Genomic DNA, 14,940 nt, shown 5'->3' with positions numbered 1-14,940 from the left:
TTGTTAGATGTCTCCAAGTGATAGAGAACTCATTTAATCAATCTAAGATTGATATATGGTATATCATATACCACTATTCAATATGGACCAGCTAACACTATTGAAGACAATTTTGAACAAAAACAGATACAAATTATATCAAAAATTAATATCAATTTTTATCGAAAACCAGTTTCCGTAAAAGTTACCGTTTTTAATTAATATTTTGTTTGTTTTTCCTGCCGCTATTGAAAACTATTTAGAATTTTAAATTTTGACCAGAACGCATCAACTTGATTCACTTTCCTCGCAGAAAAGTTGCTGTTGAAAAAAATTGGAAGGACTTTTACTGCCACATACTGAGATGACAGACACAAAAAGAAAACTAAATAAAAAACACATGATTGTGAACTCAATAAATTCATAGCTCATCTCAGAATCTAAAAATATAATATAATATTGAAAAAATAATAATAAATAAGTAAGGAAAAAATAATTTATAAATAATAAGTAATATATTAATTATAAAAACATTCTAAATAATACAAATTAAATAAATTCACCTGGACGTCACTAATTTGAATATTTTAAGTAAATAAAAGCAAAAACAGTATAAATACAAAATCTATTTTGGGGGTCTAAAAAGTAAAATAAATATATTTAAATATTTTATGGCAACTAAACGTTCCATAAAGGTAATCATATAAAAAAAAAAGAAACTGACGAGTAAGTTCCGTCTGGATTATTGTCTAGGAACTAGTGTTGAATTGTTTCTTCTGAATTTATAGGCCTAACCTTTGAATAGCTTCTGTAATTCTGTCAATGATACTTTGGCTTTTGAATGTTGTACAGTTCATAAATCTACAGGATCTTTTAACTCTGATTTTATATAACAATGAAAAATGGCGTTATTGACTAATAATTCTAAATCTTCATTGGAATCACTGGTAGTGACAGCATCAATAACTAATTGAAAATATTTTAGGCTTTGTGGTGTTTTTACAAAATACAATGGCATGCGATCGGTAATTCCGGGGTCAGTATTCCGACTATCTTCAATAAGGCTTTTTAAATTGATGCAGTCACATCGAAATTTATTTGATTGGAGTATTGAAGAAATATTGGAATGAATATGTTCACTGTTTTTTAAACTATAATCTAATAATAGGACCAAATTTTCAAAGATGGTATCATCGTTGAATTTGGACTGATCCAAAGTTTGAAATACAACTAATATACTTAGAAAAAGCATTTGAAATGCCAAATCAAAGTGCACTGCATCAAAACTTGAAATGACGTGTTTAAAAATGTTCTCCAACTTTTTTTCTAAGACATTTTTGTGTCTTTCATGTAATTGGATGGCATTTATTTCTTCTCTGAGTTTTTCAACTGCAAATATTTGCTTAAGAGATTCATCTATTCGTACTTGGTAATATTTTTTTGACTCTGAAATACTGTTCATTAAATTTGCAATAATTACAATATTATCTTGCACGAATTTGTTAAAATAATTTTTATGTAGTTTTTCAATTTGTATTAAATTAACTTTTTCACAATTTTTTTCAATTAAAGGTTGTTCAACTTCCTTTCCTTCGGCACTTTCCAAACATGATGGTTCATTTAATTCAAACACATTCATACATTTAGAGTGTTGATCTTCAACATTTATAAATGAACTGGTAGAAGCATTTCCCCTGTTAGGTTTTAATGACGACTTGAATTTTGATTTATAATTATCAGATTCACCATTTCTAGTTAATAACAACGTCAATTCATTTGAAGCCAATATCTTTTTTTTTTTTTCAGACTGGTAGACTATAGATTTATTTTCCTTCTTTCTAGCTGAGCTCCTGAAATTAATTAAAATTATAAACTTCAATAAGTATTTTAAGATGAAAGTAGTATTATTCATAATACCTAAACTTGTATTGAAAAATAAGTTATTTGTATTTAATCATAGATTCTAAAAGGGTTCTATGAAATTATTTATTCAAATTTTTGAATACATATAAATCGAACTCCCCATTGATGTTATTAATTTTTTGAAAATTGACCCAAAACAAAAACTTAATAGATTAGTCGAAAGGCTGTAATGCGTATTGTGGTCTACCCGTTTTACTATTTAAGATTTGGTTTAATCGAAATGTATATCGTCCGTCTTGATGATAAGCAACCATCATAATAATGATATAAATATTACTTCTTAAATTATGAAAGAAGACTTTCATATAGGTTACAACAGGGAACAATTTTTCCTATTGAAAAAAAGGAGTGCAACAATGCAACAATTGCCAAATATTTGGTCACACTCAAAACTTCTGTCTCAAAACACAAAATCCTGTGATATGTAGTGAAGAACACATTTCACTAAATTGCCCTAAGTAAAATAAATCAAAGTCAAAATGCGCAAACTGTGGTGAAGGATATACCGCAAACTGGAAAGGATGTATCAGTTATAAAAACGCAATAGAAAAAGCTCGCCCAAAAAAACTATAGCTGTGATAAGAATACAAAAAAATCTTTGGAAAACAGTCACTCAAGAAGTTTCTTTTGTACCTTTAGCTAGAGCTTCGAACTAAAATCAAAATGGTCTACTGGCTCAAACCCATCCACAAAAAAAAAATTATATGAAAGATCGGACAGGCTTGAAAATAGCCAGCTGAAAACCATAGCACAAAAGAAGAAGAAATTGGTAGAATGCGTCGAATCATAACAGGAATGCTAATGAGATTGCACAATGAAAACAAGAACTTGAAGATTATATATATTAAGAACCAACAAATTGATATACCTTTAATTTCAGAAACCCGCTTCACAACGTGGACCACTTTAAAATTACATTGAGATCGAATATATACAACAGAACATTCATGCAATGGCTCATGTTAGAACTGCAGTAATAATAAAATAATTAATTAAACATAAGGATCTTGATGAACATCCTCAAGAACATAACAAGAAACTAGTGTCCATATTAATGACGGCAATAACGATCTAACTATCTCTGCTATATATTTTCCAACAAGACATAAAGTAGATAACAAAAAGTTTATTGAATTATTTCAGACACTCTGTAGTAGATCCATTGCTGGAGGATATTATAAAGCTTTACACACATTTTTGGGGGTCGAGATTTATTACCGCCAAAGGGTGAGAATGGGCGATATGATATGATATTAAGGGTGATGTGATGATGCCTACGAAGAAATTCAAAGGTTTGCTCTCAAACATGAGACGATACTAGATTACCACGTAAATCCTTTGATGATCCAATTATTAGATAATACCAAAGACATCGGACGACTAAAGCATTTGAAACCATACGAATCAGCTTAAGAGTTTAGATTAAGGCAGGAGCCACCTCATTATAAGTGACTCCATCAGGGTCATTGCCATATTTACCATTAGGCAGGATAAGCAACTGCCTATGGCCTCTGTTATAGAGAGCCTTCTATTTTTAGGAATCTTATTTTTTTTTTTTTTTTTTCAACAAAGACTTGATAGGTTTACTATCAATAGAGTGATTTTACATCTTCTTTAAACTTTGATGACATCATAAATGAATTTGTTTTTAAAAAAGCAAGAAAAGTAATATTATAAAATAGCTTATAAATTATTTCTATTTTAAGTATGAAATTGTATTGTTTTTTTTAATAAATATAAATATTATTTATAAAAAAAATGTTAAATTTTGTTTTCAAAATCAATAATAAAAAAATATACATATTATATATTAATTAATAAATAATAGGTACACGAAATCTGTAGCCTGTAGAGATACAAAATGTATAACATAATTATGTTTGTGAACATTTATAAGTGAATTAATATAAATTGTAATAAATTATCATTTTGTTACATACAGCTCATTTGTAGAGGGGGCTATATAAGTTACTGTTGACAAGGGGCCACATTTTTTATTTTGCCTAAGGCCACAAAATTCCTAAATCAGGCCCTGATCCGGGTGTATAATATTGAAGACGCTATGAATACGATAATTTCAAAAAGGTTCGGCTTCTGTTTGGTTCGTAAATACTTCAAAATTCAGTGTTCGTAATATGACTAGTACGATACTCATACATAAATATAAAATAAATATAAAAGTAAACTTACAATTTATAATTTGAGAAGTCTTCTAATTTTAAAACTACTACAGCTTTTTCATACACAGCTTTTTTAAACATCTGATCAATCATCTTTTTGTTATACTTTAGCTTTTTCGCCCTGAAAAAAAAAATATTTATCAGAATGAGATAAGAAATACAATGTTCACATTCAAATATAAATTTTAAAATTAATTTTTTAAAAACAATGAATTCTTGTGATGAAGGTATTGGTGGAGTTTAAAGTTGTATTGTGCATAGATAGGAGGCATCTTAGGTTGCCTATAATGAACCATTAATACTAAGATACTAAGCTATAATACATATGGGCTATATACCTTTGGTGACATTTTTTTAGTCATTCTCTACCTATAGGCTGTAGTGTTTTTTATTTCTAACAATTTATGACTGAGAATAGTTTTAATTAATTAGTTTAAAAAAGTCAGGTACAACAATATTTATTTCTAATTCTTCTAAAAACTGTGATATGTTAAAATAAATGTCTAAAAAAATTTGTATTTTTAATCACACTTTCAGTTTCATGAAACACATTTTGTACTTACTTAGCATACGCCATACAGTATATGTTCAAAACTTGCATTCAACCCCTAATAATAACCAATAATAATAGGCCTAATAATAGGCTTCAAAAAAAAAGAAACATTTGTCTGACAAAAGTTATCGTAAAGTTAAAGTTAGCTTCTTAGATAGATTTATAAAAAAAAAAATTGTTAATCTTGAACACACGAAACATCTGATTGATATGAATATTATTTTACCATTTATCGTTTGATGTATACGAAATCTTGGTAATGTCTAATTAGTTGATATTTTGAAATTTTTTGAACCGAAAAAACATTGCAAAATTCGAAAAAATTGTAAATACATCAGAATGTTAGTGTGATAGAAATTAAATGCGAATTACACCATTGTTGTTGAATTATTAGTCGATAGTAAATAACTACATTAAATAATATTTATTTATGAAATCAATATCATTATTAAAATACACTGCTATTTAAGAACAAAAAAACATAAAGATGTTTAGAAAGTATTAAATAATATGCGTATGAAAATCAAGAAATATGCACTCATTCCCTAAATTGATAACCCTAAATATGCATTCTACATTTTTCATTATTAAACTCATCATTATACAGCTCGAATTTCTAACTTCGTCTACTATAAATCAAAGCATACAGAATAATATGCCACTCCTACAACTTCAGAGCACTAATGATACAATAGGTACGTACGGGCCCAGTACGTCATTCCTATGAATTCTTGGATATGATTCGCAATTCCTATGAACAAATCCCTGCTGTGAGAAACAAATTTCTGCGGATAGGGCCAGGAACCGACCTCACCCATGACTAATAATAGGTTTTTAGCAATTTTTTTTGTATACTATTTCAACATTTTAAATTTATACAACTCTAGTGTACCTGGAAATGCTTATTTTCGAGATGCTAATGAAACGGTTATACACAGCACAATAATTGATGAGTCAAATTGAATAAAAAAAATGTAATTGCATAAAAATACCAAGTTTAATAAAAATACTAATATGAATATAAGTAGGGCTGGGATTTTAATGCCCTAAAAAAACCCGAAAAATATCCTAAAAAAAATGCTTTTATGACCTATAAACTTTAAATAATGCCCTAAAAAACCCGAAAAATTCCCTAAAAAAATGCTTTTATGATCTACAAATTTTTTTATTTTTAATAATAATTTTAATATGAATTCCAATAAAAAGTTTTAAAAAATGCATTATAAAAATCTATTACAAGTGTAAACTGTAAATACATAGTTTTAGTATAAATCTAAAAAAAAAGTTGATTGTCCGATAATATAATACGAATTACGAGTACCTACTTATAATCTGTTATTTTTATTTAAAATCCATGTTAGTGTAAAAATCTCAAAATCTTAAAATACAATTTCAAATTCATACACTTGGTTTCTAAAAACTCTAAAATGCCTTAAAAAATTAAAAAAATGACCTAAAACCTAAAAAATGCAAAATAAACTTTTTTATTCTCATTCAAATGTACATAAAACAAAATTGTGACAAGACGAGCTTGCACAGTAAGCTTTGAAAAACAATGCAAAGTGCATCGAAATCCCAGCCCTAAATGTAACAATTAAATGTTAGATTTTTTACTCTACATTGCTTTTTTATTCAACCTGTCCTTTTTTTTTAACTTGAATTTTTAATTCAAATTAGATTTTTCTAGACTAAAAATTCTAAAATCTAATTTATTGATTTTTTATTACTTAGACTATAACTACTAGACTTTTTGTTTATTAAACAGCCTTGATAAGTCTGACAAGCAAATATGTGAGACGCTTTTAATATATTTCAGGTTTTATATTTTATAATATAAATCTGTTTATTATGAACTAAATGTAACCAATTCTTATATGCACATTTATAAAAATAAAATAAACATTTCGTATATACAATACTCCTAAATATTGACATAAGTAAATATTATTATACAGGCATGTAAGTACTTACCCGACAGTACATACATATTTTTTAAATTAGTTATTTTAATTTTATTTTTTATAATCATCTGTAATTTATCTAGATAAAATATTTTTAATTCATGTATTTTTGTTAGATGAATTTGATTTCTTTATATTTTATCTGTATCTTAGATAACATTTAGATAATATCTTTATCTTAATCTGATAATTTTTTTGTTATCTGTTCCTAACATCGTTTGTATGTGATGAGTTTGTTTTCGCCAATTAAGTAAACACAAAATTAGTGTTCACCCAGAAGAATAGACTCACAATTTTATGTTTACATTAATAAATACCTAAATGGCGATAAAGATAATCGTTGAGCCTATTGACCGCTTATAGGATTCTTTTGCTAAAAACAGAATCAGATTTTATATTATCATTTATCATGGATCTTCATAATTACAACGGTTGTGTATTTGTGTCTGACAGTCCATATTCTAGTCAACGTCATTATTATTTTCATTATAATAATAAATTAATACAATTTGGTTTTCTTAAGTGTTCAGGCTTCATTAAAATTAATTAAAATAAATTAAAATAAATCAAACCAAACTAAAATCAAAAAAATAATTATAGATAATAGATAATCAATTGTTAATCATTTAATTTTATTATCATTTAATAACCATCAGAGAAATTTAAAGCAGCTAAAGAGTATTATTCAAAAATCAGATTTTCCAAATGTATTTAAAATGCTACATTTATCGCTTTCAGTGTTGCAATAAATTCTGCAACTAATGAAAGCACAGTAAATAGTTTCAGCAATGCGTGGAATAAATACTAATTTAATGTTAACTTAAATTACCAAATCGTTACTCTAAGTCAGCGTTTCTTAAACTGTGTTTCGTGGAGGTCACTTCAGTGTTCTGCAAAACTTGTGCTTTTTTCAAAATTTTAACACATTATTATACTGTGATTGAAAATAATCCTTAAAAATGATGCAATAAAAATATTGAAATCAAGTAGTGGTTTTAAATGTCGGGCTGTAATAACTCATTGTCAAAGTGAGCATAAAAAGGTTTCCACAGATAAAAAAGTTTAAGCAACGCTGTTTTAAGTTGTCTATTACAGCCTATTGAAAGAGATTTATCAAATGCTCTAAATAAAGACAATTTTTAAAAAAAATTCCAATACTGAATGTAGGCTTTAACTATAATGACTAGTGCATTATTATTATGTTACCCATATCACTTATTTAACTTTCAAATATAATATGAAAAATTAAAAACAAATTTGTAACTAAAATAATATATATTTTAATAATTTAATGTTTACCTCATTCCACTTTTTTTAACGTTAGTATACACTATACAGACACTATTATAATCAAATAAAATTTTAATTGAATTATATTTACATTTATACATTATTATAGCTAACATAATCTAGACGAGATAAATTGTTAAGATTTTAATGTCGTTATTAATATTGTGATATTGTATGGGCATATGAAATAAATAAAAAGGATAACGCCAAGAATTAGTCAAGGGTCTAATATATCCATAAAGGCATAGGTACAAATAGTATTTGAAATTTGGGGAGTGGGGTGAAACCTTACTATAATATTATTGAAGAAACTTAAAAAAATGTTTGGTAATAATTGGGGGGGGGGGGCTTAACCCTTAAGCCCGCCCCCTTTTCATGCCTAAACATATGGGCTAATTAGGTGATTTCAAAATTTAAAGTTTCTGTAAAATAATGGTCCACAAAATCACTTTCTGTACTACATTCTGTAATTTTAGTTTTGGGCTTTCAACTCTTTGGGATTAAAATTCTGTATGCATATTTTATGTTTATTTTATTTTCAATAAAAAAAAATTCTAGAACGTTCATTTAGAGTTATTATATCTTCTATAATTTTACTTTTTATAGTTTTATTTTTCTGTTAAATTTAGTTTATAGTTTACTAACGTTCGGTTCATTTATTTTCTGGAAAATGAGGTGTTCTCATGTTGTTATTTAACAACAAAATTCATAATAATATTTTCAATTTGGGTAACCTATTAAACATCAATAATAATTCTAATTATTTTTATTCTGTTTTACATATAGGTACCGTTATTTAATAATAGCTTTTCCGATTTACCAAATTAATATTAATAGTATTAAGGCTCATTTTAACAATAGCCTTACTAGGCCCAGTAAATAATTATTTCAGTGTCATTGTACTATATGAAACCTAGCTTCTAAATGATTTTTACTTTTAATTAAGTGGCTATAAAACCAATCACCATTAACTCATTAGGAATATTTCATAAATGTGAAGGCATCACTATATTAATTAGAGAATCCTTAAACATAATAACAATTTAAAAACCGGTAATAAAAAATTGCAGTTCAGTACATCTAGCTCTTATGATAAATAATGTATTGTTCTCTCCAATTTGTGTTTATAGACCTCCCCATGATTATGTGAATCCATTTATCAATGATTTAAAATTATTTTTATCACAATTGAATAAAACTAAAATAAGTATTATCTGTTTATGTATTAATATGATGAAACATTAACACATAAATTATTATTATTATTTAAATAGCATGGCTTTTAAGAGGTTTATTCCATGTATCATTACTATACAGAGTCAATTGTAAGCATCTATTGATCACATATTCATTAAGAACGACAATATAAATAAAATTACTCAATTTATATTGAGATGTGTTAAACGGATCATTGTGTAACAGCTATAGCCTATAGTACTACCAATCCCAAATAATTATTATGATTATAATATATTATCTAATAACTCTACTATTAGTAAAATAAATATAAATCACTCTAACTTATTAATTAAAACAGAAAAGTGAGATTCTTGTTTAGATTCCTCTAATTTAGAAATGATGGTTGCCATCTTTAATCACAAAATAAAGTAATTTATTAACCATTTTTTCTCTCTTTAGATAAAGACAAGCAAAAAAAAATACTAAATTTAAAAGCGTAAATCACAGCTCACATTATTATTTCTATAAGAAGTAGAGAAATATTATTTTCCAAGCTAAACCTAAAATTTTTGATTAAAAAATCAAAACAAATATACTCCCAAAATAAATTTAAACACTCTAAATCTGACACTAAACAAGTTTGGAGTGTTATTAGTGAGATCACAGGTAAACAAAGTAAATGTAAAAATAACATTAATAAGTAGAGTTCAGAAGTTGTAGGAATTATTCTATATGGTTTTAATCTATAGCAAACCAAGCAAGAATTCAGAACTATACAATAGTGAATTTAAAATGCATGGTTTTTAGCATTAATTGATCATAAATTTTATTTTATAGTATTTTATTACATTTTCCTGTATATTTTTTTAATGAAGCTATAGATATATTGGATATGAATTATAAAAGAGTTATGTATTTATTTAGTTTTAATGCAATCAATCTTCTATAAAAGTAAATCCATTTAGGGAGGAACATATAATTATTTAATTTCTAGGATGAATGTTACTATAAATGTTATTATTAAATATTTATTAAATCTTTCAAGGCATACTTGCTTCATTTTAATTTATGAAAAACTTAATGTGAAGAAATTTAAGATTATTTATAACTTAGCTTTGGTAGTATATTTAAACAAACATAAAGATTTAATTTTTGTATCACATCATGAATATAATAAGGGATATTACATAAAAGCAGAATGTTAACATAATATGTAGAAGGTTTACTGAATTGTCATAAAGTTTTTAAACAAAAAAATGTTTTGTACACCAGTCTTGATTTATGTCGTTTGTTGAATATTACAAGTAAGACAAATAATTATCATTGTTATATAGTTGTATGCTAATTTAAATTGTGTTAAATATTTGTAACTGTAAACTTAACTTTTTATAATTAGGTAATCAGAAGAAAATACAAGATAAAACCAGCAGTTCTTCGTTTTGCAATCGTTATTGTAACAAGTACGTACCCTCTCTTTTCCATGATGATGAATGGTGACTAGTAGGGTCGACGAATTAGATTATTTCACAAACTTAATGAAACGAACAATCCCGCTGTAGAAGAAACAACGAATGAGCTTAAAAAAATGGCCACTCTCATTCGGAGTACCAGCTATAAAGCTAGGTTACATCGTCTGAGCGGCACGTTACAGTGTTACCTACACAACAACCGTGTTTATCGTGTATTTACGACGCCGACGAAACGTGTCAGGAACCTATAAATTGGTGTGTGTGTGTGTGTGGGTTGTTAAACTAGAACTAAGGTGATAGAACTATAAAGTTAAGTTAGATCGTCTGAGCGGCACGTTACAGGGTTACCTACAAAACCGTGTTTATCGTGTATTTACGACGACGACGAAACGTGTCAGTAACCTATAAATTGGTGTATGTGTGTGTGTGGGGGGGGAGAGTGTGAGAGTGTGTGTGTGAGTGTGTGTGTGAGTGTGGGTGTGTGTGTGGGTGTGTGTGTGTGGGTGAGTGGATGTGTGTTGTAAAACTAGAACTAAGGTGATAGAGCGTTTATTATGACCAAATACTCTATATGACAATGAGGGACGGTAAATGATAATAAACGTTAACATAGCCCCCTGAAATCGTTCTTTTTAAATAATAAATAACCTAGATAATTAATTGAATATTTAAACGAAAAATCTGAGCTAAAAATAAATAAATGATGTATATTTTTTTGTGTTTTTTTCTTTTAATTGTGGTGGGAAAGATGGTATTATATAAATCTTTCGATATTTTGTTATTGATATCGGTTTATAATTATTTTTCTCCAAATATTTTGTATTTAAAGTGTTTTGTTTTATATATCAACCATTAAAAACTGACTTCACACAAGAGTTGTTCTTTTTGGAATTGTAAAAACAACAGTAAGAAAAATCCGAAATTAACATCTCATAAATTTCCTACAAACGATAAATTGTAAGTTAAATTTTTAGGTAGTTAAGTTTTGAGTCCATTAAAATATAATTGTGACTTATCTTCAGTGACATTACCAATGTCGCAAAGACGTAGAGTAACTTACCTTACGATTAAAAGTTAATTCAACAAAATGACTTTATAAGTAGTTAATGGTAATTGAATTAACTCTTATTGAAAGTAACTTATTATAAATAATTATAGTTATTTTACTATACCAATTCTTTGTTATTTTTTTCCTCAACACAATTAGACATAATTATATTTATCGTGAATTTTAGTCTATTATAATCTTAAAGGTCATAGTTTTATTTTAAAAAAATTATCTTATTATTGTAAGAAAATAACATTTATAACATAAAAATTGGGTTAGGTTAGGTGTATACACTAGTGGTGCTGAGTATGTATCCGTATTAGCTAGCTGCTAGTGTATTGTAAACATTAATAAACAATGGCAGCAGAAAGGTAGTACTGTTCACACAGAGCCTCATCTGCTGTCGATTTAAACAGAAAAAAGGTGTACACAGTAGGTGTCATGTGTAATTCGTCATTGAGTAAGTCACTGTAATATATATGTTAGTTATGAATTCAATGATAAATCATTGCATATAGTTACAAATAATTTCCTTTACTCTATGGATTTAAAGATTTATACCCCATGGTTAAACAAGTAAGTATTGATACATTTGAAACGTATTTAATATAACTTGTATAGAGATTTTCGTATGATAATATCAAATAACTAATAATGAATTTCAGTTGTAAATTATGAGTTGATCAGAGTAAAAATCAAAGGATTATAAACAACTATATTAATTATAGCTTTCCAAAAATAAAAAGTTGTACAATTTGTTCAGACCATTTCACAGAAAATTATTATTGTATTTGGACAGACAAAAAAAGGTTAGACAAAACAAACCAATTTAACATTGTTAAAATATCCGTAGTATGTGGATTTTTTAATAGCTATTTAAAAATTAAAATATTTAACAACAATTATTACCAATAATTAAGTCAACTCAAAAATGTTTGCCAAATTATAAAATTATTGTTCAATGAAAAAATTTCAGGAAAAATTTTTTTTAAAATTTATATCGTACTTTATTCTATTAATCGCACTGGTGATATTATTTACGTTAAATTGTTATTTGCAACAGATTATTATTACAATTGTTCGATATTTAATAATTTCTATTTAAAAACATCTGTTTGATAAATTTAATATAAATTTATTTTTAAAAATACACTTGAAAAAATCTACATTAATTAAATATTTATAATATTCTAAATATATATATATATATATACTATTATTCATTATATATTTACTATGTGTATTAAAAAATTTTAATTTTATATTGTCGATTAAACGAAAAACAAATATTTATTAAATGAGTAACGAAAATATGACCTATGTCAACATTAACGCCGACTATTGCGTTGGGTAGACAACCTCGTCACGTGCCTTCGCCTTGTAATCGAAGCGTAGGCAACACTTTTGTTTTGTACATATTTTAATTCTGCAAAATTTGTAAATTGTCATCTATGTACATAGGTACTTTTGACCGCGGACAATCTTAAACAATATCATACATACCTTCTGTTAACTTGAATTTGCTATCATTCCTTATTAATAATAATTATTATGCTTAACGGTAAAATTTTGTTGGGTGAAATAATATAAAATAACATAATATGCTATCACATCCTGTATAATGTTGTGTTTTCTTTGGTGTGTACTCTGTACACGTTCGTTAGAAGAAAAAATGATCTTAAACATTAAGAGTGGTTTTTTGGTATATAGTCAAAAGAAAAATGACATTGTATAATAATTTAATATACCTATACAATTTATGAACTTATTATGGACTTTCTACTTTCTAGTTCTAATTTCGATGATCGAATAATTTAAAAACATTAAACGTATATTATGAATTTCTTATTTAAAAGTAAAATAACGATTTTATCAATAATATACCTGATAATGGCTGTGAGGGCTTACATATTTTCTGGACAATGCTTATTGTGAGTATTGTGAGTAAAAATATAGAATCCTCATACCTACAGTTCAAGATAAAAAAAATATGAAGAACTACCTATATATTTGATTATTTCTTATTTCTGTAATACTGTTATAAAGGTTTCTATTTATTTACCTCTTTTTTCAAAATATATTTATATAAGTAAAACAAGGGCTAGGTTCTTACAACTTAACTACTACATACCTATACTACCTTTTTCAAACAATGTCTTGATATTTTTTAAGTAAGTCACTTTTATAAGTATAGTGGGGCATAATTATGCCGAATACATTTTGAAGAAACAAAAGTAATTTTTCAGACATCTAGAACTCAAGTGCAGATGAGGTCATCTTTGGCCTATATTTATTCTACCTACACATATTTCTTTAACTGTATTACAGACAGCCTTGTTAAGTATTCGAATACTTGTACAATTTACTTGTATAAATGATTTTTTGGTGTTTAAAATTCTTTAAGACAAGTGTTTTTTAATTATTTTAAAAATACTATTTATTTGTATTTTATTCTAGATCTAGAATACTAAATGCTTTTGTTCTATATTATTTACACTATTTAGCGGTATGACATGAATAAAAGTAGTCGTTCATTTACAAAATTTAGAAAAAATTCCTGGTCACTCCATAAAGACATGAAGAAAATAAGTAATTGTAAAATAAACACATTTAGTCCATTGTATAGATCGTGAGATCCTTAATTATAATTTTCTTCGAAAATTCAAAAGTAACAAAAATTATGAGAAGAATTATGATAATGGTTAATGCAACTTAAGAATATAAAATAATAAAAAATCTAAGCGCCGTATTCATAGTCGATGCTTAAAACTATTCTTATCTTTAACTTTTAAAAGCAATACTTATGAATAGGTATTCATAAAAATATAAAAGTACAACTTATAAAAGCATTAAGCATAAGAAATGATTAAGTATTCCTTATTGAACATAAGTTTGGTAACATGGTTAGTATAAGTTATCAGTATCTTATCACAAATTATTTTATTATGTTATCAAAATTTTTTAAACTAATTCATACTATTCATAGTTCATATTTCATAGGTGCCTACTGCCTACCTAGTTAGCCGGCTAAGTCTTAATTAGTATTTGTTTTTTTATTTGATTATTTTCTTAGTGGTAGGTACTGTTATATAATTTTTGTCTGTGATAATGGGGAAAAGATTAGCTTACTCATCAACAGAAAAAAACATTAATAACGGAATTGGTTCAGAAGCATTTCATAGTAGAAAACAAAAAAACTGATTCAACCAGCATTCATGAAAAAAATAATGCATGGGAAAAAATTACTCAAGAATTTAATTCAATGGGCAATCATCCAATAGTAAGTACAATTGAGTATTTATTTCAAATTTCCAATAAAAACTTATATTGTACAATTAAATTATTATGTACAATGTAA

General features: G+C 26.5%; 1 protein-coding gene across 1 annotated transcript; it reads right to left on the bottom strand.

Annotated features, from left to right (window-relative positions):
• Window positions 1–607: 607 nt before the first annotated feature.
• On the bottom strand, window positions 608–4,168 carry LOC111040590. Its single transcript, XM_022324524.1, has 2 exons — window positions 4,093–4,168; window positions 608–1,829 (listed from the first exon to the last, which is right to left on the bottom strand). The coding sequence occupies exons 1-2, from the start codon at window positions 4,161–4,163 to the stop codon at window positions 833–835; spliced, it is 1,068 nt and encodes a 355-aa protein (XP_022180216.1). The 5' UTR covers window positions 4,164–4,168; the 3' UTR covers window positions 608–832.
• Window positions 4,169–14,940: the final 10,772 nt, after the last annotated feature.

This window comes from Myzus persicae, unplaced genomic scaffold (genome assembly GCF_001856785.1).
Source record: "Myzus persicae strain clone G006 unplaced genomic scaffold, MPER_G0061.0, whole genome shotgun sequence".
Classification (NCBI taxonomy): domain Eukaryota; kingdom Metazoa; phylum Arthropoda; class Insecta; order Hemiptera; family Aphididae; genus Myzus; species Myzus persicae.
Note: the sequence above shows the minus strand (reverse complement) of the source record. Positions and strands in the feature narration are given on the sequence as shown.